General features: G+C 36.6%; 1 protein-coding gene across 3 annotated transcripts; it reads right to left on the minus strand.

Annotated features, from left to right (window-relative positions):
- Positions 1 to 678: 678 nt before the first annotated feature.
- On the minus strand, positions 679 to 25,275 carry LOC115631490 (slowpoke-binding protein). Of its 3 annotated transcripts, none has more exons than XM_030528248.1 (13): positions 25,076 to 25,275; positions 19,725 to 19,807; positions 19,377 to 19,453; positions 14,484 to 14,995; positions 13,796 to 13,915; positions 12,981 to 13,148; positions 9,053 to 9,260; positions 8,753 to 8,989; positions 8,503 to 8,684; positions 7,905 to 8,115; positions 7,715 to 7,840; positions 7,510 to 7,652; positions 679 to 4,371 (listed from the first exon to the last, which is right to left on the minus strand). In XM_030528248.1, exons 3-13 carry the CDS (start codon positions 19,380 to 19,382, stop codon positions 1,791 to 1,793), a joined length of 4,494 nt encoding a protein of 1,497 aa, XP_030384108.1. In that variant the 5' UTR covers positions 19,383 to 19,453; positions 19,725 to 19,807; positions 25,076 to 25,275; the 3' UTR covers positions 679 to 1,790. The 3 variants fall into 3 exon arrangements, with proteins under 3 accessions (XP_030384108.1, XP_030384106.1, XP_030384107.1); XM_030528246.1 differs by lacking the exon at positions 679 to 4,371 and adding an exon at positions 5,741 to 5,957 and having other exon boundaries at positions 25,076 to 25,176; XM_030528247.1 differs by lacking the exons at positions 679 to 4,371; positions 12,981 to 13,148 and adding an exon at positions 5,741 to 5,957 and having other exon boundaries at positions 25,076 to 25,175.
- Between the last annotated feature and the right edge of the window lie 793 nt (positions 25,276 to 26,068).

Genomic DNA, 26,068 nt, shown 5'->3' on the forward strand with positions numbered 1-26,068 from the left:
AAAGTTATGTACTCATTTGTGTTTTTTGTGAGCGATTGTAAACGATTGTTGTATATCGTGTGGTGCATTTTTCTGAATGTGCGACCTGCTCAAATGGCTGACATATTGACAGATTTATGAATATATAATGTTTGCATATTTCATTTCATCGTCTACAACATTTTCTTCAGTTGATATATGGTATTTATGAGGGCTAGCGGACAATGAACCCAGATTCAAGCTTTGTGCAGAACTTGCGAATATATAATGTGGACAAATTTGGAAGAGCATTAGTTTGCAAGGCCAAAAAACCAATAGTTCAAAAATCGGTAAGCCTTCCCTTCATTGCTTCATACCTGAAACGTGCCTAAAGTGTATTTTATATTTAAATAAATAGATAATGTTTTCAAAGGACATTCAGTAAATACAGTTTTGATTGATTTAATGCATCGAGTTAATTGAAGGCAGATATATTTTTAGTTAGCCCTCTTTCCTGTAAATTGTATTGCTATTTTATATTTATCATATGCTTGTAATCGTTTTATTGCTAATATTTTTTGCTGTTTGGGGCCAACTTCATTTTGTATATATATGTATATATACATATATATATATATATATATATATATATATATATATATATATATATATATATATATATATATATATATATATATATATATAATAATAATAGCATAAAATTCAAGTGACTCCCCTTCTTAAAGCAAGAAGTACTATTTCTAATCAATTTTGTCTTTTTTTTTATAGATATTAAGTAAACAAATTTTAAATTTTTTATTGCATCCAATAAGGGTAAACAAAAATTTAAATTATCAGTAATCGCCTGTCTGTATTTGGGAAAGGGTAATGGATAGACCCCACAAACGTCTACTTCAGTTTCTCCCAGGTCCGTTTTTTTTAAAGAAATATTTAAAATTGTACATAACTCCAGCATTTGAATCGCTCCTTTAACGGTTGGCTTCAGGGTATTTAAAAGTCGAGCGGGATAAATTTATTTACGTATATATTTGTATGGCCTATTTAAGTTTGCTAGTTTTGCTTCTTATTTGAGCTCTGGTGAGGTTAATTAAAATTACAACAATATATGAATGAAAGTCTCCCAGCACTATATTTGAATATCATCACTTTCCACATAGAATGTGTTCGGCCTAAGGATTTTTTTGTAAAAATTTAATGCAGCTGATGATTATGGCATATACAGCTTCTTTATTTTGAATATTTTTAAAAGTTTATTACCGCCTACATTGCATTTAAAAGATGTCTCGTTTTTAATACAGTATATTCGTAGATTTCTTCAACTGGGTTTCGGCTCAAAATGGGACTTTAAAGTATTGTAATCGTAAAATAAGACATAATAGCGAAGCCTAAGTCTTTAATTTTTGAACTATGTCTGTATATATAATTTTCGGGTATAATTTCACATTCAAAACTATACGCAAAAATGTTACAGTTCAGATCACTTACCACCTAATACGACTAACTAAAAATCATCTTCAGAAAAATGGGAGGCTCGCAGTCTAGAGAGTAGAGTATCAGTGGAGCCGGGTTTCTAACTTGTACAATAAACGTACCAATATAGAGTTAGTATAAATAAATCATCATCATTATTATTGTTACCAGAAGAAAGCTTTTTGGTTGTGAACGAAGACAATTATCATTGCAGCGTGGCCTTTTATCCATCAGGGTCCCAACCAAGCAAAACCAATGTTCCAAGGGACCCCCTTGAGCTACTTTTTTTTGTTGAGAATGCCCAATATTTTGTTTATCACATACTTTGGTTTGGGATCCGCTTAGAGCTTCCCCATGTCCGGCTCAGTTGGACTGATCGGTGCCATCTCTACGCTGTCCAGCAACGGAGTCTTCTCCTCGCTGCAGCTGCTATCGAGTGCGTCATCCATTTCCATCACAAAAATTCGTGATAGCTCGATGCCACTTGGAGTTCGTCGTGAAGGCGACTCATCCATTGAACTGCTGTCCTCATTGCTGCTGCACCGATTCATTTGGCCGACGTCAGGAGACTTTGACTTAGACGGCGTGGAATAATTGTTCAGCTCGCTTGTGGTGCAGTTGAGAGTCGGATTGTTGGCAGTTGGGTAAGCGGAGGGAATTTTTGCAAAATTAGATTGGCAGGGCAAGGTGGCCAACGAAATGTTCTTCGTATTGGTCGTCTTAATGTGATTGATAGAGGAGCTGCTAGAGCTTAGTTGCCGGTGCTGTGAGCGTTTGCCTGCGTAAAGTGAGGGAGGCGGAGGAGGAGGCGGTACTTTCTTCTGTAATTGCTGCTGCTTGTTAGCGATTACATGTGGCTGTGACTGTTGACATCCATTGGATGCTGCAGATGACGATGAGGCATTATTGTCGTCGTTGAAGCTCATTTCGTCCTCCGAGGGACAGAATTGGTCACTGCTGATGTTCGTGTTGTTGATGGCCGTTTGTTTAAGTTTCACGAGACTAACAAGATGACGTTCCGAATGCGATTTCCGAGAGTCCATTACCCGCAGATAATCTAAACTTTCTCCAAGATCCTCGCTCTTGGAACTACAATATCTACGACCACCGACCAGCCCTCCGCTATTGCCGCAAAAGCTGGTCGTTATGATTAGTCCTTGTCCCAGCTCCACAGCTTGCTTGGAGCCGTTTATCTCATTGATAGAGCCACCGCGATTAAACGATTGGCGACTGTGGCTGCGACTGCTCTGTGATGAGCAGCTGCCACTGTCGAAGTGATTGTCCCGCAGTGGAGAAGGGGAAAGTCTTAGCGAGTGATTGGGTGAGTTCTCGAGCAGAGACTCATTTGACTTGGCGATACGATTCTTGCGATAGAACTTGCTGTCGCGCCACATTGTTTGGCGATTGCTGCTGCTCGATCCGGAGGCAGTGGCTGGACGCTGTAGCTCGATGTTGTCATGGGCCGTGGGGCTGTTGTCGTACACAGTCGACTGGCTGGAGGAGGTCTTGCTGATGCGAAACGAGGCATGGGTAAGCTTCTTATACTTCTCGCTCTGCAGGTTGACGCGATTGTCCGAATGGGTTCGATCAGCAATGGGCAGGAATGCGTTGTCGATGCGACGTTCCTCCTCCAGGGAACGAAAGGCTAGTCGATTTGCGTGCTTCAGATGCTTGTCCGATCGTTTTCCTGGTGACATGTCTTCGAAGGAGCTAACGCGATATTTTTGAGAGAACACTTCGATCATGCTCGAGCGTTTGGATGGGGATGTCGTATATATGGAATTCTGATCGTTGACAAGTATCTTGGGCGGATCGAACTGCTGCTGCTGTTGTTGTTGGTGGCCTGGTGTCTGGGACTGGGAGTATAGATTGCCAGTCGAGGCCAGGGATGAGTTGCTTGAATTGCTGGTAGCGGTAACAAAAATCTTTGGCGAGAGCGATACCGGAAACTGTTGGGGCCTTATGTTGCCCATAGAGCTCGACGACGTGGAACCGCCAGAGCAAGAGCCCCCCGACAGCGCGTCATCTATGTTGAGAAAGTAGCTGGGCGAGTTTTCGCGGCAAGGCGACGATATGGCAGAGTCTTGCGAAACCATACTGCACGGTATGGTTGCCAGTTCCAGGCAGGTGTCGTTGCCCGCCGTCGTGGTTGCTATAATAATATCCTCTACGCCTTCATCGATGGGTGAGGATATGGACTGAAAGCTACTTAGACGTAGGCTCGAGCCAATTGAGAGATCGTTGTCCGTGAGAGAGCCAAAGGCAGAGTCTTGTGATGGATTGCTGCGTCCATATTTCAGGCATTTTAGTGAATACTCCAGCCGTCGGCTTTTTGAGTTCTTGTAATTACACATATCCGCTGTAAGCTGATGATTGAATGAAGCGCCAGCCGAAACGCTTGATGTGGAACAGTGGGCGTGAAGACTGGCACCATGGGTGCGAAGAATACTCGAGCCGTTTGCTAACTCTTGACTCTTTTCCAACTCCACCTCCGCCTTTTCCTGCCCTTCATCGAGCAAATCATCCTCGTTCTCGGTCTGACCCTTTGAGGTCAAGCTATTGGCACTGCTACCGCTACAATTGCCACCGAGTGGTCCTTCAGTAAGGAGTACATTTAAATTGCTTTGACTGCTGGTGCTGCATCTTATGGTCGGCTGTTGGTTGTACCTCTGATATTCGTTTTCCTGGTCGTCAGAGTGGGCGGCATAATCGCAGTAATGGATGGGCGACTCTGTCGGCTCATAAGGCTGTCTATTTTGCGTGCACGTGAACAATGATGTGGTGGAGGAAGTGGCTTTGTCATCCTGTAAGTGCCTCTGCCGGTAGTATTCCATGCTATGTTGCACAGTGTCGACGACGACATCGAGTAAACCCTCCTCTGAGTCGCTTGATATGTCAAATGAGTCCATGGTACGGCTGATGCTGTATATAGAGTTGATTTGAATGCAAAGAGCAGAGATAAGATTGAAATCAATTAGAAGGTATTAGTTTTGAGTGTGATACACGCTACGTTGATCATTCCATCTTATATCTTCATCTGTTTTTAAGTATGTATGCTGTGTAGATGTTTTTTAATTGCATCCTTTATTTACTTATATTGTGTTTAAAACTATGAGTGATTGTTCGAGTTATACAATTTTTAAAAAAGATGGAGTATCTTTTTCCTAATTGTCCAAAAATATTCCATAAAAAAAGGTTTCCAAACGGTTTTAATAGTTAACACTTTTATTTCACAGCAAGCATTGTTGTTGAAATTTAAATTTATTTTATATGTATCCTGCGAATTTATGTAAAATGCTGTTCTAATTGATCGAATATTGTTGTTATTTGCTGTCTATATTTAAATATTAACCTTTAAACAGATACTTTCGTGAATGCCAAAAATATTAACGATTAAATAATTAAGCTGAGTTTGTTAAAAAGTTAAGAGTCTAAAGAAGGAACAATAATCTAATAAAAAATTAATATTTCGAATCAACATCATTTAGAGAACCATATTTCTTTAATGCATATATAAAAATAATACGGCTACATATGTAGAATCATTAGGAGTTATTTTGTTATTTACAATAAATTGCAGCTATTATTTTTTCAATTTTATTCAACATATGAGCTCATTTGAATCTGGACATCAGACTGCTGCATCCACTTCTTTCTATATAAAATCTAGAACTATTAAAACCATTTGCAGTTTGTTGTTAAATATAGGATTTCGACATTAATTTTGGTTAAACAGTTACTTCACATTGAAATTCAGTTACATTTTTATATACTACACACGCGATTTGTTCATGCAAATAAAGAAGAAAGATTTTGTGATTTCTTTATCATTATTGAAAAGACTGAAAAGCGTTTAGCACGATATATATAGTACATACATATAGTAAGCTTATTGAAAACGTAATTTAATCACAATAGAGCTGGAAAATATGAAACTGCTAAAAATAGCACACAAAGCATTTCACATGATACGTGCATTATGAGTAAAAGTATAAGCTTAAATCATTTATCTCATGAATGGGGGAAAGCTGAAACAATGTGGGAACTCGGTCGAGGCACTGTTTCATCTTGGTCCTTGTCCGTGAAACATTCGACTTAGCCAGTGCATTATATTTGGTGGGTATGGTTGCTTGCTTGCTGGGTGTTCGAGGTGGCAGTAGTGGCCTAGGTTTTTTTGTTTAGCATAATACTTTTTTTTCGCCACTTACCACATTTGTTAGGGTCTGACCAATATTTGGCTTATTTTTCATTTGGCTGTATTTCAGTTTGTAATTCAATAGCCAAATGTTGAATCGCTTTAATAAAATAAAATTTTTATTTTGTCTATTTCTGGTTTAATTAATTGTACAGTTTTTACACGATTTTATAATGGTAATTATGTATTGAAGTTATCTGTGAGTGTTACCTCCATGGGGATATATTTATCTGTTCTGCTTTGCTTTGCTTTGCTTTAAGCTAATTGAGGTTAGTACATTCGAAAGACTTCATAGGGCGCAGGTGGTAGTACACTGTAGTTTAAACGGGTTATGTAAATAAATAAATGCAAAGAATGAACTTTTAAATCAAAAGGAAATGCGTATAAGTAAATTAAAGCAAAATGGATACATCTGATCGCGCAATAGGCGCCGTAGAAGATAAATGTAAAATATATACCATATTTCTTAAATTTAAATATATGTGTGTATGTGCGACTTTTATGGGAATTATTGAATTAATAACTATAAAAAGTGATCGCAATAAGATATACATATGTAGATAACATATAGTAGTCTACACACTAGAGCCGCAAAACTAAAGATAAAACCGATGGTTTTATTTTGTAGCAACTGTAGTTTCATTATTAATCCATTGCCATTAAGCAATTCGAATCTGCTATACTTTTTATTGATTTATGTTTATATATATAAAACTAATTCGTGCCTTTTTCATTTACATGTATATTTTGTATTTTACTATTGATTGTAGTATAGTGAGTTTACATCCGTATAGTAGCGGAAAAACTTAACAGATCATGAAGGATAATTTTAGAGAGAAACACTTTAATCAAAAGATCACAGGGTCACACATCTCATTTTAAGATTATTTTATTTTATTAACTCAACAACTAAGCTCTTGACTTAGGTAAGAAGATAGACACCATACGCATGTAATAAAATAAAATAATTGACTTTTTAAAATTATTTTGCTTATGATGAAATAAAGAACTTATATTTTTTATTTTAAGTTGAACGAGATGATGTTCAAAATAAAAAACATTTTCAACAACAAAACTACATCTGTAGGTATTTTGTTTATTTTATTCTTTAATAGGTCGTTTGAAAACTTTACAATACTATCAATAACATCGAAGAGCCATAGTTTTGCAGCTCTATTACACTCATATTTCCATTACTGTAAAATTTTGCAAAGTAGTGGAATTTGGAGATCGCAGCGTTAAGGTACGGATATGTTTGCAATTCAAAAGGATATACATATGTACATTGCATACTATATATTATATAAACAGCCAAGTATTTATTTTAGTTCAATATTCCTACACATCAAAAACATGCACTTTTATGAACAACACGAATAAAGTTACAACAAGATTTTGAACTATACATTCATAACTGAGTTATTCTGATAATTTGTTAAATACACTTTAATAGTGCTCCTCTGCACAGAAAGTCTAGGATATTGTTTGTGGATGGAATGCATTAGGAATGTGCGCTCAGTAAGCGACTATACACTATTTATAGGCAAGCTTTGTAAATTTTGAATTTCGTTAGTAGAAAGTATGACATTAAAGTTTGTAATTAAAATGATAGTAGACCTATCTATAGTATATATGTATGCCAAATGCGAAATAATTAGGAAATTTTGATTATAGTATATAATTTGAGACAACAACAATTTATATATGTATGTATAAACTTCATCAAATTATATAGTTTAGTGGCGGACTTTATTACACTTGGTGTCTTTTGTTGTGAAAATGTTATATTTATGCTATGCCCTCACATAAAATCAATAACTAGACAAAGATGATGTGTATAGGTATACTCCTTAGACAGTACTTACCCGGGTCTTTGGTCACGTGGCGTCGACGGCGGTGTGCAGGGGGAGCTCGCCTGGCTGCATGAGTTGCCGAGGGAGGCACACTGACGTTTCTTTACGGCATGGAGCAAATTAAGCGTACTTCTACTTAGGCTCGGCTTGATTGTCTGAACGAGAATGGGAGACATATCTTGAGTATAGTTGCACTGAGTTTTCTGCTTTTACTTACACTGAAGCAGGGTCCACGCAATTCACGCAAATCAATACTGCGAAAAAGATCACAAAGGACTAGGTCCTCGACGGAGGGGCACACACCGCTTGGCGGCTCAAAAATAAGGCCCAATATTTCTAAAATCTGTGATCACAATTTTGAAGCAATTAGTTGCATATCAAAGGGAGACTTAAATGACCGGACCTACCTGCCCAATTTGGGGATAATGTTGCAGCTCCATTTCTAGCACACGCATGGACGGCTTCGGCGTGGTCAGCTCCTGCCCTGTGCACATTTCATAGAGAAGGTGGCCAAAGCATACAATGTCGACATTTTCGATTTCTGGTACTGCCCGCGACCACATGACGGCATTTATACGCGAACTAAGGCCCAGCAGCCCGTTCTCCAAGCCTGACAGCCTGCCAAAATGAAGATCAAGCAAAACGCATTGGCAAAACTGACAAGAATATAGCATTGATAACAGTCCCCTTCCCCCCGTAGTTACAATGAAAAATTGTGCGCATCAGAAGTGGGGAGGATTTCTGCATCTCCGCCGCATGGAAAGTAAGTTTTGCTTTCTATTGCTGCTTTGAGCAAGAGAGAGTTAAACACTGGCAAGACCAGCCGAACTTTCATTTTAACGTTTGTTTAAGATATCGAGACCTTTTGGTGGGTCAGGTTCTGTGATGCTCAGAAATTTTAGCCATGAAAAACCCATTTGGCTGCAAAATCGTTGACTGCACCAACATTGGCGAATTATCTATTTTAGTCTTTGGCTATTAATTCTCGATTGACTGCACACTAACCTGGCTGCTCCGTTTTGTAAAATAATGTTACCGCTGTGTAGGTGACCGTGAAGCGCAAAGCCGCGTTCCTTTAGGAAGAGCAATGCCTCCAGAATCTGACGACCCAAACGCTGCACTTGGCTGACGGGCAGTCCATTTGGCTTGCGGGTATATTTTCGCGCCCAGGGCTCATTCCATTGCGCCTGTGGGGTATAAATAAATACAAAAGCAATCATACTCTCGCTCGAGTGAATACCCAAACTGTACTTGCCTTGTAGATTAGATCCTTGAGACTGCCGCGAGAGTTGAATGGTGTAACAAAACACGCATAGTTATTTGAAGAGTTGCGCAAGAAGCCCAGGTCCAGTACAGGGTAGATATACGGATGATGAAGTGAGCCCAGCAACTCCATTAGTATCTCTCTAGGACTCTCACCGGGTCCCATATCCTCGAATGCTACACAATCAGCTGGCAAAGGCAGTAGTGTCAGCAGGCGGTCCGTGCGTACCTGGCGAAAGCAATAATGCAAATTTATGTTAAGCACTAGACAACATAAGGCCCAAGTGCTCACCGATGCATCTGTGACCAGAAACCAGTTCTTGCCATGTCGCGATCCAATTTCGTCCAGATGTGCCATCACTTCGTAGCGTCCATTAGCACTCTGAATCCATTCCTGGGTGGTGTTAAGGGCCCGTTCCCGTTGCGCTCGCTCCCGAGGACTTCGCTCGACGATGCCATTGCCACTATCGAGCGCTGAATACTGGTATTTGATGTTGGGCCTGAAAAAGTGATCAATGGCCATTGTCATAAATTCCGATTTCATCGTTTTATAGTATTGGCTACTCCGAGCAACGATGGGAAGAGCGTATATAGAGGGAAGGATTTTAAACAAACTCTATTTCGAATCATCTTATGTTTACAAATGTGGTTGATGTTTGGATTGATAACAGATTTTTTTTCAATGCGACCAATTAATTTTAATTTATTTTATCATACTTGAACCTAGCAAGTATTTTCCGCTAAATAACCTGATCTTTCCCAATTCGTCGTACCCCATAAACAATATGCTCACTCACAATAACTAATAAAATAAATTGCCTAGCAGCCGAGAAAAGTACCTTTCGAAAGTTCGTAAAATCAATCCCAAGAGACAAATGTATTGGTATGGTTAAAACCTATAAAAAACTATCACCAAACAGTCAAAGACGCAGCGGAAACGGAAGCAGAACAATTACAATTCATTCCATACAAATTTATTCTCGCGTTCCCAGAGCATGTAATGCTGCTGGAAAAGTACAAGATGCGCTTGTTGTGCCACATGGAAATGTTCATGTGGATATAGTACGTAGGAAACAGAAAAGTGTCTAAAAGAACATATTAAGAGCTATACATATAAGAGAAATTATTACTGCAACTTAATTGTGCAGAGGAGCAAAGAAGCAGAAGAAAAAGAAGGGTTAAATGGAAAAAGATAAATATGTTGAGGACACGAAAAGTCGATGATTTTACAGGAAAGGACGAAAAGTTTGGTATTTTTCTCTAAGCTCCGTCAAGTATTAATAATTTGTTCGCTTATGGGCTTAAAACTTGTGTAAAAAGGTTTACAGGTTCGGCGCATAAAGCAATTCCCATATTACTCGTACCAAAGTCTCAGTTGGAGTTAAAAATATTGGACAAATTCAACCCAAAGTGGACACATACCGTTGTTTTCCCTTATGCGTTTCTCAATGAATCTTCAGTCTCTCAATGTTTTGTTTTAATAGGCGACTAAGCTTGGTACATACCCTGTTCTATATATCCTCTTCTAAGCAACACATAATCTTTTGCATATTCATGTTCCTTCCCTGCATACGAATTAAGACAATCGACTGAATCCACAGAAATTACATTCACCAAACCGAATCGTATCACCTATGTAAATTTGATGTCAAAATAAAAAATATATATAACGTCAGATATTTATGCCTCAGTATTTACACGGTGCACTCAGCTGTAACATCCAATCTTGTGTCTATTTTAATTAAACGGCTAAGACAACCTTGAAACCATAGTGGACCATAATCACAAAAAAGGTGATCCCTTGCCATGTTTGGCCAGCCCAACTCAGCACTTTTAAGTTTGATGAATCGCATGCCTCTGCATAGCAGACCGACGATTAGCCACGAGGGATGAAAGCTCCGCAGGGTAATTGTGCCATGCAAATTTTTAGTAGGATGTCGGACATTGCCACTACAGAGAAATCTCTGACATGGGTTTTGAGCACACATAAAATAAATGAGCACTTAAAATCCTCTCCATCAAAACTGAGCGAAGGTTAAGTAGGTCGGGCTAAGTTTATACTTATGCGCAAAAGGGGCCAAAAGGGGCAAAATACATACATAAATATATACATATGTATAGACTTTTAGTGATTAACTGAATTGATTTTACTTTCATTATATTTTATTAATTACATTATTGCACACAATATTATGGGACGGCCCGAGATTCGTTGGCATTTTAATGAGGTAAGGGGTTTTTTAGTTTAATACATTTTTTATAGTTTAATACATTTTTTATATGGGAGTTCCAAAACCGTAATTGGTTTCATTGACCCAATTCTACACCAAAGAATATTTAATAAAGTCCCGTGTTTCCTTATATTTCTCTTGTATACATACATATGTAAGCGCAACAAGTGAATTTACATTCGATTGGAATCATATTATGAAATCGAAAACATATTTCATTTTATCGATTTTTATTTATTAGCTAATCAATATAAGGTTAATTCATGTCTATGCCATTGAAGGACGGCAAGTACTTATTGGTTTTATGTTACTGATTGAGTGACTTGTGCAATAACCAAGCAGTGTAAAGCAGTTGAGTGAATTGTTGCTGTTGTTGAATGTCATATTAAAGAAATTATTTTAATTTCAAAATTGCTTGCATGTTTTTCTATAGAGTTAACAAATATATTGATTTTCATATTTTTGAACAAAGCAATAGTTTAAAAATGATTTTTAAAAAGTAATTCAGCTTTGGCATGGTGAAGCATTCTTAGCGGCTTATGTTTCTAAAAACATTATGTATTGTTTGAATTGGTTTTAAAAAATAATATTTTCGTGAGATGCTTTAAAAATAAAAACAAAAACCGGTTATCATATTACAAAAATGTTGATTCTTGAAACGACACTGTCCATGTGTGCATTACGGGTATATAAAAAAAACAATTCACAGCTGTCATGTTATCTGCAATGCGTCAGTCAAAAATTGCTGCAAGTAAAAGGAAATATTTTAAATTTGGCCTTAGATTTTGACCACTTTGTCACGGTGTCGCTGCGGCACACTTAATTTCTTATAAAAGGGTTTTGGCCCTTTTCAACATACTTTGTAGTTTAATTGGTAAATTTACCACCACGTTTGTGTTTGTATTTGATTTTTGTATTGATTTTGCTGTTCTAGCCGTTAGGGTGTAATAAAAGTGAACACACCTAAAACGTAGCTAAAAAGAATGCGAGTATTTTTGCTTTTTAGATTTCCGCTTTCCATAGAGTGTCGGGGTTTACATATGCCTCGCAAAATTGGGGTAATATTAAAAGCAAAGCTCTACCGTGTTGCTCTTGTATAAAGGGGTTATGTAGAATTCGATTTAAGTGTGGCACCGATATGTTTAGGTCTGTAGAGGCTTCAGTTGTGGCTGACGATGAAACTCTTAAGTTCAAAAGGCAATTAAACGTGTCCGAGTGTGACATTTTATTGCATACTTTCCAGCGCATACACACTACTGGGCATTCGTTAGAGAAACGTTTCAACAACCACATACATTCCCACCTGATAGTTGAAAAATACATTTCTAATATCACTAAAACATTGAAACCACTATAAACTTGGTAGTATAGTCCTGAAACTAATTTATACATATCAGAACGTATAAATGTCCAGAGAGTGTCAGTGCTGGTACCTGCACTAGTTGGAAATTTGTTAAAATATAAAACACACTCATTAAAATTGATGCTTTATACTATTATCCATTAGAAATCCGATTAGGTTTTGCTTTCGAATTTGTTGTGGTGCATGACAAGTGCGATAATAAATTATTTTTTTAAATTGAATGCGAATTTGGTATATAGGTTTTGTTACTATGTGCATCTGTGGAACATTGAAAGCATCGTAAACGGTACTAGCTGTTATTTAATTGGCATGCAACATGTTATTGGCAAAAGCAAATAAGTAGAAACAATTCTAAATTGGAAATTGCATACTAACCAAATGAAAAAAAGTATAAAACATAAAAGCAGCAGTACAAAAGTCATTTAAATTTATACAAAAAAAAAAAAAAAATATATATATATATATATATATGTGATCAATCACTAAAGTCAGGCCGAAAGATTGTTGTTTATATGAGTTTAAAATAAATGTGGGAACAGTTGTCATTTAAAGGGTTGTAAAGAGTATACAAATGCGAAACTGCTTAGGAAAAATTGGAAAATTTTAATATAAATAGAAAATGCAACCTTGTTGTTAGTACTGAATCTATGGTATCTCTACTTCCGGTTTCCGCTGGCATCGATTTGCTAAAAAAGAGCCTAGCAAGATTGTCTAACCTCGCGCTAACCAGTGGCGATTTCTCCGAGTGCTCGGACTGATCTGAGTTATCTTGCTCCGAGCTGGCCGAACGATTGCTGTAAATAGAAGGATACAGGATGGATGCCGTTGTTGTTGGTTTTCGTGTTGTTGTTGTAGTGGTTGTTGTTATTGTTGCACGGAGTAAGAAGAGGACAAAGAGGATAAACAAAAATTACAATACATAAATGGGAATATACATATGTTAGAGCATTGAATAAAAGCTTGTTTTTGCAATGTTTAATTTCGATCAAAATGAAAAGAAAAGTGAATTTTATTAGTTTTATGTTCGACAGTTCTCCCACGATATGTATATATATATATATATATGTAAATATATATATTAAGTAGATATTTAAGCCCACAAACCATTGAAGTTATTTATCAAAACTTCGCAGAGATTCTTTCATATTCTCATAAGTAAGTGGTCGGTATTTGAAGCTGCGTCGAACAGGAAGCCAACATTTTATATTTGTATTTATTTACAGGTTTCATCTCTGGTGTGCCCACAACCATTGAAGTTATTCATCAAAACTTTTCAGATTTTCTTACATATTTTTATAATGAAGTTGTCATTACTTAAAGCTGCCTCGAACAGGAAGACAACATTTTATTTTTATATTTATTTACAGGTTTCATTTCTGGTGTGTTGTTGTATTTGTTTTTGTTGCTGTTTTTTGCTCGGGTTCGACTTTATGTTACTCACCTACTGTAGATTTGGCGACGATTAGCGGCTGTGAGCGCTGATACATCGAACTCGATGGCTGAGTTGGAACGTTTCAGTCCATTTTGCTTGTGCAGCTTCTTCATGATGTGCTTCACTTTCCTAAATAATTGTCGGCCATTACAATTATATTGATTGGGTATGTTGAGTTGACGAGAATTTTAAAGATACATATTGAGCGTATTATAATTAAGTAAATGGAACAAGTCTTACAAAAAGTATTGCAAAATCATACTTTCAATGGATTGCCGTCGCTGATTCCTCTGATCTACACCTTCAGCAATTAAGTAATGCTTACAGTTTTTCTAGTTTTATCTATTCTCTCTCTCAGATGATGTAGAACTTGTAGATGCAGACTTAACTGACTACTTTCCAAAATCACTTTGCACGAGTTTCTCGTATATATGTATAGATTATAAGGTTTTCATCTTTCTTTGTTAAAAAAGCCTAAATATATGAGCTATGATGATTTTATACGACCTTGTATATAGCTTCTCACCTCAACGTTGACCTTACCAATTTATATGAAAGAAATTTCAGTTTAATTTGTATATTTGAAAAACAAAAGGGATTAAACATTGAAGCTGAATTATGTTTTTTTTTTGACCAGTCTCATAATTTTGTGAGGCTCTTGCAACACTTTCAGTTTAGTTTTGGGAAATCAACTCACTTTTCCGGCACCGGTGGCCTCACGAACGGATCATGTCCAGTAACAGAACTGTTCCGGTTGTCGATGCGTTGCTGCTGGGCGGCTTTGTTGAATTTAAACATGGTGAGGGACTTTTTGGCGTTGGCTACTTCGCAGACTCTGACAATGATTTTTCGGCTGCTCTTAAAGACCGTATTGAGGGTCTTGTAGACGAAAATTGAGACGGACTTGGACGCGTGCGGGTTGTGGTTGTGATGGTGATGTGGGTGTGGGTGCTGATTGGGATGTGGATAGGAATAGGCCTCAGTTAGACCTACGGGTTGCTGCGCGGGCAGTGGAGTGGGCAAGGACTGCTGCTGCTTTAGTTGATAAACGGCACCATGTACCGATGCCGTGTCCTGTACGATCTTAGATGACTGGGAGCGCGAGATAGCGTTCTGAGCTGGTAGTTTATAAGGATGCTGCTGCGGCTGACAGCAGATGATGAGGTCCTCGGTGAGCGGCTTGGGCGCACTGTCTTCGCTACAAGTGTCCTGAGAGGAGGCGTCACGGATGTGTAATTATAGCGCATGTAATTTGGTATTTGTAGAATGTTTCAATAAAAATTTTAGAATGGAAAAGAAAGAAATGGCCAATAAATTGAGGTGTTTTAAATCCTAGACTCTTTTCAAGTACAGAAAAATATAAAATTAAGAATTAAAATAACATTAACATAACATGTGTGTTAATTGCAAAAGCGAAAAATCAATATTAAATTATGGTGAAAATTTTTGGTTTTTATTGCATTCGAAGCTTTTTCTCTGAAGCCCATTGCACGTTTATTTGTGTGGTTTTTGGTGATTGGTGGGCGGTTAGGCGCCTTGCAGATTTTAAATAACAATCAATAACGTTAAAACCTTATATTGCTTGCATTTTCGTATAAGTATTGAAGCAAAGTCTTAATATTCGATGACAGCGAATGTATAAGCTAAATTGGTGAGCGAGTCGTGATTGTTTGTGAATCGAAATTGTAGTCGAAAAATAAATAAAACATGCTCTGAAATTTTCTAAATTTTCAACCAACTAATTGCAGCCAATATTTGTAATAAGCGCATATTTAGAAAAAATGTATAATATTTGATAATAATTTTGCATATTTGAAATAAAAGCATAAAAGATATATAACAAAATATTCATAACTTTAAGAAGCCAATCGATTACTTCATAGGTATTTATGTATCGTGTGTGATTGAAATTAAAATTTGTTAACATTTTCACTTGATGTGATATTTTTTGCTTGCTCTTCCAAAGTGCTGGATTTTGGCTATGCTTGGCTTTTTAGATTGCTTTACAAAATTTACCTACCGATTACTCAAAAACTGTTTCAAAACTCCAATGCATGATACCTAAATCGGGTGCGACACCGAAGATCGATTATTTCTATTATAGTATATTTCAACTGTCTATTAATACATATACGCCAAAAAATAATAAAAGTCTTAGGCCAATTAAAGCCATTTGTTAGTATGTGCAGGGTCCTTCGCAAATACTGACAGTCCTGAAAATCTGAAATTTTGTAATAATACACATTTGTATGTTCAATATTTGTAAATAGGCACGCACGTGCTTGTGGTACGAGTATGAAGTTAATCGCTTTCCCGGTCTATTTTTAAAATTCATTTCTTCTTTTCGCATTTGCATGTAAGTCTGTTTCTGTTATTGTTGAGCGATTTAATCGTATTTATTTTTCTTTGTTTTACTTTCGACTAGAAAATTCGAAAGAAAAACCACCCAACTGTGCACAGACACACACGTATGTACATACATACATATATGTATAGTACATAGGTATTTAGGTATATACTACCATTCCTTAGCCACATGCCCTTACTGTTTTTATCTAATCAAGTGCGACGAATGCTTAGTGTTTGTTTTGACTTCGCAGTTGCTTTTAAGGCTTATTGATTTTTTTCTAATAACACACAAACTTACACATATACTTATATACATATGCGTATGTGTGTTTACTTAAAGGTGTGTTGCCTGTCTGGGTGGGGAGTTTTAACACTTCAATTCTGTTTCCCTAGCCATCCAACGGAATAAGGACCTATTATGTCAAGCTTCCATTGCATAATCCTCCTTATTGTGAATTTGGAATTACGATTTGTGCAAAATTAAATATGTGTATTTATATATTCATAATGTGTTCGAATCTCGGAGTTCTGAATTGATTGTATTCAATTTTTTAAAACAATTACCTTTTAATATATAGTTTATTTATTTAAAGAGACTCGGTCTCGAAAACCGAATAAGATTTGCAAGCTTCATGTTCGAAGTGGTTTTAAATCGCCATCGTACCCAATACACTTTATTCAAAGGTCAAAGTCATGAACGCATTCATATATCGTTTCATTATAATCACTAAGGCGGTGGTGCTACCGATTGAGAAGGTATCCAATTTAAAATCTGTGCCTCAATTCAAAATTAGTGTTACACATATGCCATACTCCACTATGTTTACCACAGACACGACTGCATTATGAAGCTTAAAGTGGATTTCTTAATTATAGTATTCGCACTGTCTGAAGAAATGCGCGCACAAAAGTCCGTTAAGCAGTAAAAATAAACGCGGCCACGTCGTTTGTTGGGTCGTCCAATAATGAAGGTAAGTTTCGAAAATCGTTTCGGTTAAAGCGAAAAGTATGAATTTTCTTTATTCCAGTCCAACATTCGTTCTTATGTAGGTGTGTATGGGGGTCTGGGTCCGGTCCGGTTGGCTTTTCTCTTTGCGTGTTCATATCGCGCAACCCAGCCATTTTGCCAGCCCCTTCGAGTCGGTATTGTGGGTGTGGAAGTATGTGTGCGTGTGTTACGTGGCTGTGAATATGTGTGAGAAAGTATATAAGTATGTGATGGGTCTAGTTCTGCGTATGTACCTTGGTGCCCTCTAACTGGATTATAAACATTGATTTTTAACTTTTTTAACAATTTCTCGACTGAGTCATTTTGTTGCCACTTTTTGCAATCCTGCTCGCATACCTATTTGTCCCCGTAGATTATTGTTTTTGTAGCATTTCGAGACATTGTGTTACTTGACAGCCAGAAGTTGCAGTAGCTTGAAGGTTCCTTTTTTCCATTATAAAGAAATCAAAGCAATCAGTTGTAAACTTGGAACTAATTGTCCGCTTTTGGTGCAAAATAAACAGCGAAGCTAGCTATAACTAGATACAATGTTATATTGCAGCAAGCCCGATATTGAAATACCCTGTACCCAAATAAATATACGCAGATTGTGCTAATAACGTTTCTTAGAACTTATTTGGATGAAATTTGAACCAAGAGTAGAGAATTATATATGAATTACCTGTGCAATGTGCAAACATTGTAAACTGGTGGGGGGAATTAACTCATGTTTCCTGGGGATAAGGAGACTCTACATACCAAGTTTGGTTAATGTGGGCTTAGCCGTTTCCGAAATCCAGGCGTTCATGCAGACAGACGGACATGTCTACATAATTTTTCTAGTCATCATATGTACATATCGTACATTAATGTCTGTTTATAGCATATATATGTATATCAGTTGGGGATATGTAGTGGCTCTACAGGGTATTTAAGAGTTGAGCAAGTTCTTGCTTTCTTGTTCTAAGTCAATATTTTCATATATTTATATGGAATGGAAAATGTTTTTATTTAATACTTTATCACAAAAAACATTTCAAAATGAATTGCTGCATTAATTGGAAAGTTATCTTTGTCTAGTGTCCGTTTGATTTGTCAGTCTTATTCTTCGGTTTGAATGCAAACTTTTTAGTTTTTTTTTTCATTTTTTTCTTCTTTGCTTTGGACATTGGAACTGTGTTTTGCGTGCAAATGACAGTTGCGTTCCTCAAAATTGTTGGCAAATGTCAGAGAAGAAATGGCAGCCAAATAAATGGTGACCAAACAGCCAGACACGCAAGCCAGTTGTCCTTTAACGCATCCTAAACCGTACGACCACCAATGTGTGTATGACCAGCGCCCTTTTATAGGCTGTACTTTACTGCCGGCTCCTTTCTCTACAGCGTCATTGTTGACCAAGTTTTTTTGGGTGTATTAGTTTGTTAGTGTTGGAGTTAGGGGTGGGAATCCATTGACCTTGTGCTATGAACCTAATGGCTCGTAGTCAGTCCAATTTCAGTTTAAATCATTCAGTACATTTGTGTATTTGTGTATGCCTATGCCCGCCGACCGGGGACCGAGCTTTGTCGCTTCCATGCATATGTCGCAATAAATTTCAGTGCACGAAACGTCAAAATATATTCGCTCGTGTACTGGAATAGACTGCGATTCACGTGGACAGGTGTGTGTGTGTGTGTGTGGGGGGGGGGGGGGGGGTGTCTTTTGTTGTTGCTATTTTAACAAGCTTAAGCGGTATGATTGCACGTTAATTGCTCGGTTTGACTGACATTCACATGTTTTGCGGAGGGTCGCATTGTTCCCAAAGCCCTAACTCAAGCAGTGTTTACACATCGACAGAAACACCCACGAAACCAAACTCCAAATTGGATTTCAATGCCAATAGAAGAAGTAAAGAGATTCGAAATGGTAGCAAAAACTATTAAAACTATATAACTATAATTATGGCTTTTCGCAGAAAAACGATTCATAGAACAAAAGAGTAGGGTTTGATCATCCATAGCTATTCTTCATTTCAAAAGGGTATCAGTGACGCTTCGATGTGAAATTTCGGAGTTCGAAGTTTAATTTCTACTCATTCAATCAAAATGAAGAAAGTTGTGATTTCATTAGTTTCTTATGGCTGAAAAATGCAGTTTTAACCAATTGTTTTTATCTGTTTCTAGGACTTTGCCATCAGTGCTGGCAGTCACAATTAACAACTTAGAGTATTATGTATGTATATTTATGTATAAGCAGCTTAAAGTGAACTCATACCTGCATCGTCTTATCCAGTATGCGATTACAATAATTCCACTCAATATTAAGCCTCCGAAGGTGCACCAAAATATAGTCTGCAAGGGCAAGAACAAATTCAAATAGTAAAATTTAGTTAACCTGAATAAAGAAGTAAGTGTGTCTATTCTTGTTTAGGAGATAGGGAGTAATTAGGGAGTATAGAGTTTATACAGCAAAGTATTTAACTACATTTTTTTCTATGCATAAGCTCGACTTTATACTTTTTTAAACATTTGGAAAAAAAACCTAACAACACTGCACTGTTTTAGGGAGCAGTTTATTTAATAAATATCAGAAAATTTAATATTAGAAAAATGAAATACTCACAATCCCGAAGTGCGTGTCAGAGTGTTCGCTTTGCCTCAGTTGCATCGCACGTATCTTTCATTTATGCTCGTTACAAATTAATTCTGAAATGAAAATAGAGATTATGACTTTAAGGGGTTGGAAATTTAGTGGCCAACATGCGTATTTAATCTTTCCGTTTAAGGTTGCTCTAAAAATAAGTATATTAATTTCACAATTTTTTCGAAAAAATTTTTTTTTTTTTCTGTTTAATCAAAGCATTGAAGCCGTGCATTCAGATTAGCACCTTAACAATACATTTTTCCAAATATAAAAATAGCCCAACCTCGAGCACTTCCGCGCGAGGATTAATAAGTTAGTGGTGTCTTATGCTTATCTAAGTGTTTTTTCGAAATAATAGCCTCTGATACGACATCAAATGAGTTGAGAACAACTGCAATATTAATTTGCAAATGCAAGCGAGCTCAAATTATTAGGCCGTGCTGCGATATCATATTTATTTATTTCATATAAATTGCTTAGATGGTCAACAAAAAATTAACTTACACCTACATAAATCTAAATCACGCAATAGCTTGAAAACTTTACCCTAAACAATCAAAATGCGAGCTGAATTACTTAATTAATATTATTAGTAAGCCATCCTGGGTAATGGCAAACAAAATTATGGCAACACGGTATTTCCTAGCCCACAATCTGGAACTTCACGTCGTTTAGTTGATTGAGGACTGCGATAAGTTGGGTTCCTTCCTGTGACAAAACTTTTGCACGGAAAACTTAACACGAAATTACGAAAATTACACAGAGAAAAAAAATCTTGCAGTTAGAAAATCATTTCAAACTATTTTTTCACTTACATGTAGAAATAAGTGTTGTTGTTGTTGAGAAAACACATGCCAGAGAAATTCAACATCAGTTCAGAAACTTCTTAACTTAAAGGCGTTGGTAATTAATTTCTCTGAGTGTATGCTCCGACGATTTTTTATTTCACTTAAGTGGTGCTTTTAATTGTTTCTATGATGTATGTGTGTAACAAATACATAAATACGTACATACTTATATGTACATAAGTGCCAAGGTAGCCGACTTTAAGTGGGCGCGTGTTTCCAGGCGATGTTACAACCCCACCATGTGGCATGGAACAATAATTAGAAGGAGACGCAGTGCGCAGGTCTATTATTAAGCGCTCTCAAGAGAGTCAAGCCGAAGAGGAGTGAACAGTATGCGTGCAATTTGCAATTATTAATGTTTTAATCGTGCATTTAAGAAATTAGTATTTCTTTATTTCGCTGCGTTTCTAAACTTTACAGTCGTACCTGGCAATACGAAACCGTTATGTTGCTATTAAGAAATCGCTTTACAACTAGTTTTTGTTTTTCGTTTCATATCAATCTGAAACTGTTAAGTCATCATTACCATAAATTTTATGAAATATGGTAACTTCTATTCTGTCTCCATTACATTTATGTTTAACATGTTGTCTTACACACATTTACAAACATCTGGGTTGTGGATGTGTGCAGTGCAGAGATGAGTCAAAGCAGCAACACCAGCAAAACTGGGGTCAGATCTTGGGCAGGGACTACATTTATGGGTATAAATTTCTCAACGTGGTTGTCCTCTCTCGGAGTGAGGAGAATCTGGATACCAAGTTTAGTTGTTCTAAGTAGCTCTTTAGAAATAGGTTAAACAATTCTTGATGTTTCTTGAAAAGTTGATGGATATTGTTGATTATCCTTTGCTCTCCTTATCTTAATCTTAATGGTTTATTTCCTTGATGATTAACTAGGATGTGTTCATATTATAGAATTCTAAAACTGAAATTTTAATTTTGTCACCTCCAGGCCTCAAAAAGGTAAAATCTTGTCGATTTTCGCTAATTGGCGCAGGCCATGACAAAGAAAGACGGCGGAATGGGAAATTAAAACGCGGCAACCCTCTACATATGTTTGTATATTTATACATAGGTCAGTTCCGCGTAAGTCTGCGCTGAAAATGGACGCCGGCAGGTGTTATAGAAAAGAACGTGGTCGTTGGCAATACCCTGACATTTATTTCGGCGCAAATGTTGGCGAAATACGGGTATATGTGAGAACGTGGTGTGTGTGGGTGTCGTGCTCAATTCGTGTTATTGCATTGAAGTGAATTAGGGAGCTCATTTTTATATTATTAAGGAGCGATATGTGATAAGCAGAGAGCAAATATGAGAAAGGTAAGGTGGCTGAAACCAATCAAAGGCCCATTTAATACAAAATAGATGCCTGCCAAGTCAGATCTCAGTGAGAGCATTGTAATCAAATAAATGTGCAATCAATAAATTTGATTGGTGTCAAAGACAGAACCACAAAGCAATAGAATAGCATACCATCGCATCACAGCTGCAAAAGCAAATGAAAAATATATGGGATTACGAGTATGTGCATATACTACAAGCCTGTGGTAACGAGGCAATGGGGGCAAAAGCTCTTTTTGGTGAATATAAAAGAGCTTCGCCTCCATGGCGATGTGGGGCAGGTCAAGTTGTTGGCGCTTCCGAAGTGTGCCTCAGCCCAAGCACCATATGCCGTTGTCAGCGTTTTTGCATTTGGTGCGTAAGCAGGCCACCAAACTCTTCCCGCCGGTATTTCGCAGACACAAATTGCAAAACCAATGCTGGCATTCAGAAATACTATCCAGGAAACAAAAGTGTTTGACGAAATCCCTTATCACTCTGGCTTCATTGATTGAAGTCCGTACAGAAGTTTTCTTGCAACACAAAAAACAGGTTTGTAAACCATATTTTAGGAAGTTCTTTCGAAAGTACATAAAATAAACTGAGATGGAAGGCATGGTAATAAAATATGTTAACAGAAATGGCCGACGTAAAAAGTGTTAGCTAGATACATTTGATATGTCGAATTTTAGTGGCAAAACAGGGTTTGTTTTGATTCTTTTTGAATTTATTCCGAAATTGATAAACAAACATATTCTAAGTGATATTCCTGCAACCAATTCTTTTCTGTACTTCTATGTAGATATTACAAATTTAAATTAATTGAATTAACAAGGTTTAATTATTACATGGAATCAACATATTTAGGTGGCCAAACTACCGAGAAATTGCTCATCTTATAATACAGGAATCCAACTATTGCTGTTGATTACCGATTGACCACTCTCTACCACTGTCAAAGATTAACTGACAAACGTTGGTAAAACCATAAATGGTATCCAAAAAATAATTACTTGTACGTGGAACATAAAAAGCACCCTGTCATAGGCAGTCCAAGCAAGGAAACATAGGGCAGAGATTAGCATATTGGCATACATATTAGGTCTACCAGCAAAGGTTTCTATGATTTTGACATTTTGCTGCATCATCATCGCTCAAAAATATAGGTATTGATCCAACTTTTGGATGGGGGAGAGGTCGGCTCTCAAAATTAACATGAAAATCAAATCAACAAATGAAACCCGAGCCCGAACGCCCTAAGCTAAATAAGGGAAGTAAATATCAAGCGAACTCAAGTCAAATACAAATGTTTGGTAAACAAAAACAAGAACAACGCCAGATATTGAGAAAAACAAGGAATGACGAACGGGACATTAAAGGACACACGCGAGGCGAAAAATCGCACACACAAAATGACATCTAGTATGTACTCGTACGTATTGTATGCCTAGAGGTTTTTTTTTCTACACTTTACATTTATGTCCCATATTCGAAGGCTAGATTGCTGCGAATATACATTACACCAGGAGGAGGCATGCGCACCCCCCTATGGGGCATAATAAATTAAGTATTGTATGTTGATTTTAATATATGTATTAACTTAAAAAGTACTAAGAATTAAGATTTTGAGAAGAAACATTGTAATAAATTCTAAAAACGAATTAAAACAAGAATGAAATGCTAGACCCGAGCAGGCTCAACTTTTAAATACCCTTTACCCAAAAACAAAAAGCAATAAACAGTTTTAATAGAATACATTTACATCAATATTGTCTATATATATATATATATATATATATATATATCGACAATATATATATATATATATATATATATATATATATATATATATATATATATATATATATATATATATATATATAACATTATATATAGATATATATTAAACATTTAAGCATTGATGAGTATTAAGCTGAGAAAATTGTTATTACCCCTTAGTTATTCATCAAAGCGGCCCTTGGGTGTGGGCACAGCACTCTAGCATTCCATTCTTGTTCGTTTTGCTTTTGTGGTATTTCCAATTGCTTGGTCAGATCTTGCTCTGGCTTTAAATCAGGTCAATTAAGTACGATGGGAAAAGGAGAATCAAAAAAAGAAGGAACCCCAACTATTGAACATGTCGTGCGCCTCTCGGCACTTTAACGACCTGTGTTGTACGAAAGGGCAATCGAATGGAAATGCGCGCACTTATTTCTAGCCTGGCCAATGTCCTTGAGTGAAATGCATTCCAATTGGCGGTTGGAATGGTAAGAAACCCGAACCATTCTGAATTTTATACACAGCTCCAGGGACGGCTAACGACCTCAGCATCCTGTGGTTGCACCTGCCTCTCCTGTCGCGCATTACATTACATGCAGCTAACACATTTATAATCGTAAAAGTTAGCATTCGTGTTCAATTTGCAATATTTGAGCCACTTTAGGAGGCACAAATGGGTTTTGAAGCAGTATTATTGAATTTAAATTCAAGAGAATCATAGATACTTTAAAAATTAAAGATATGTAACTGTACAAATAATAAAAAAAAGCTGAAGTAGAAATTAAAAAAAAAAACTTAAATATACAAAGAAAGTAAATTCGTAATCAAATTAAAAGAAAAACAAATCAAGAAAATATTTTTATAGAGAATTTTATTTTAATTTATTTATACTAACTGACATATTACATCTTTTACAAATGTATATTGATATAATAATATCTAATATTTTAGCCAGAGGAGTGCGCCTGACTGCTTCTATGACAATTAGTATCTTAGTTTTAAAACAATCCAGCTAAAACTGATACATTTCTTAAGGTTTGCGGACTTGGGCTTGTTTATATAAAGCTGAACTGTCTATTAATTTAGTGGATAATTATAATAATAATATTTTAACCTTGACATATGCATATCAAAATCGGCTAATTTGAGAATTGTTGTTACACATTTTTGTTTATGGAATATATTGTATACATATGTACATATAAATTGAACTATTTGAGCCGTGTTACCAAATGATAGTAAAAATTATTTGTCAAATAAGAGTAATTAAATATATTTAAAGAGTTCATGATAAATTGATTAAAAAGTTGTAATAGGCAGCAATTTTGATTAAAATAAAAACGCAATTTCTGCCAAGGGATTACATTCAGTTAAAACTTACCTGTAACCAAGGACAACTAACTGCAAACCCTAGATGGTTAATGGTTTGTTACTTTATTAATATGTTTTATAATTTGTTCACTCTTCTAATGAAATTCGATTTTGATATTACAGTTTAATTGACGTTTTGCTGCATTTTATTTGCAAAATTTGTTTCACATATGTATGTACTTATATATACATACATATTTGTATTGTGTGTGCGTGTGCGTGTGCGTGTGCTTGTGCAAGTGTGTGTGTGGTGGTGTTAATACTGTCGTGTAACTGACAGACAGATGAGTGCATCTATCGGTTGACCGAACGAACTCGAATCTGCTTTGCGTTCACAACTTTTTCACTGAGCCAACTGCCAATATACATTTTTTTTTTTTAGTGCAGAACGCATCCTGTCAAGAGGAGAATATGGACCACTGAGCAAGAGCGAGGCACTCAACACAGTACACACACATACAAATGTACCTACATCCATACATACATACGTGTGCTCGGTGTGTGTATGTGGATGTGTATATTTTAGGACACAATAATAACAAAAACAACTGCAATAACGTCGAATAAAAAGGAAACCAATTTTATTTATTTTATTTCTTGTGAAAATAATTAGCACAAACGAGTTTAAAGGAAATCACTGACTGCGATTAAAATGTGAGAATTATTAGTGTTTCAATTTGCATGCTCTGGATGCAGGTTTAGTTCACGTTGGCATATTACCGTTACTTATTTCGACGCGCTAAATTACGCGCGGAGTCTGCATAGCACATCCACTCCGTTTCGTGACTTGAACTTGATTGAAAAGTCCGTAGCTGATGGAAAATGGTGCTCAATTCTCTAGTTCTGTCCATCTGCCTGCCGATGTCATTTTCGCTCCTCGTGCGTGCGTTCCACACGCATGTGTGCGTGTGTAGAGTCCAGTCAATGCTTTGTTGTTGCTGTGCGGAGAGTGTATCCATAAAAATTTGTGTTTCCATTGGCATTCTTTCCCTTGCGCCTTCGT

The sequence above is a fragment of the Scaptodrosophila lebanonensis genome, unplaced genomic scaffold (assembly GCF_003285725.1).
Source record: "Scaptodrosophila lebanonensis strain 11010-0011.00,11010-0021.00 unplaced genomic scaffold, SlebRS2 tig00001412-arrow-pilon, whole genome shotgun sequence".
Lineage (NCBI taxonomy): Eukaryota > Metazoa > Arthropoda > Insecta > Diptera > Drosophilidae > Scaptodrosophila > Scaptodrosophila lebanonensis.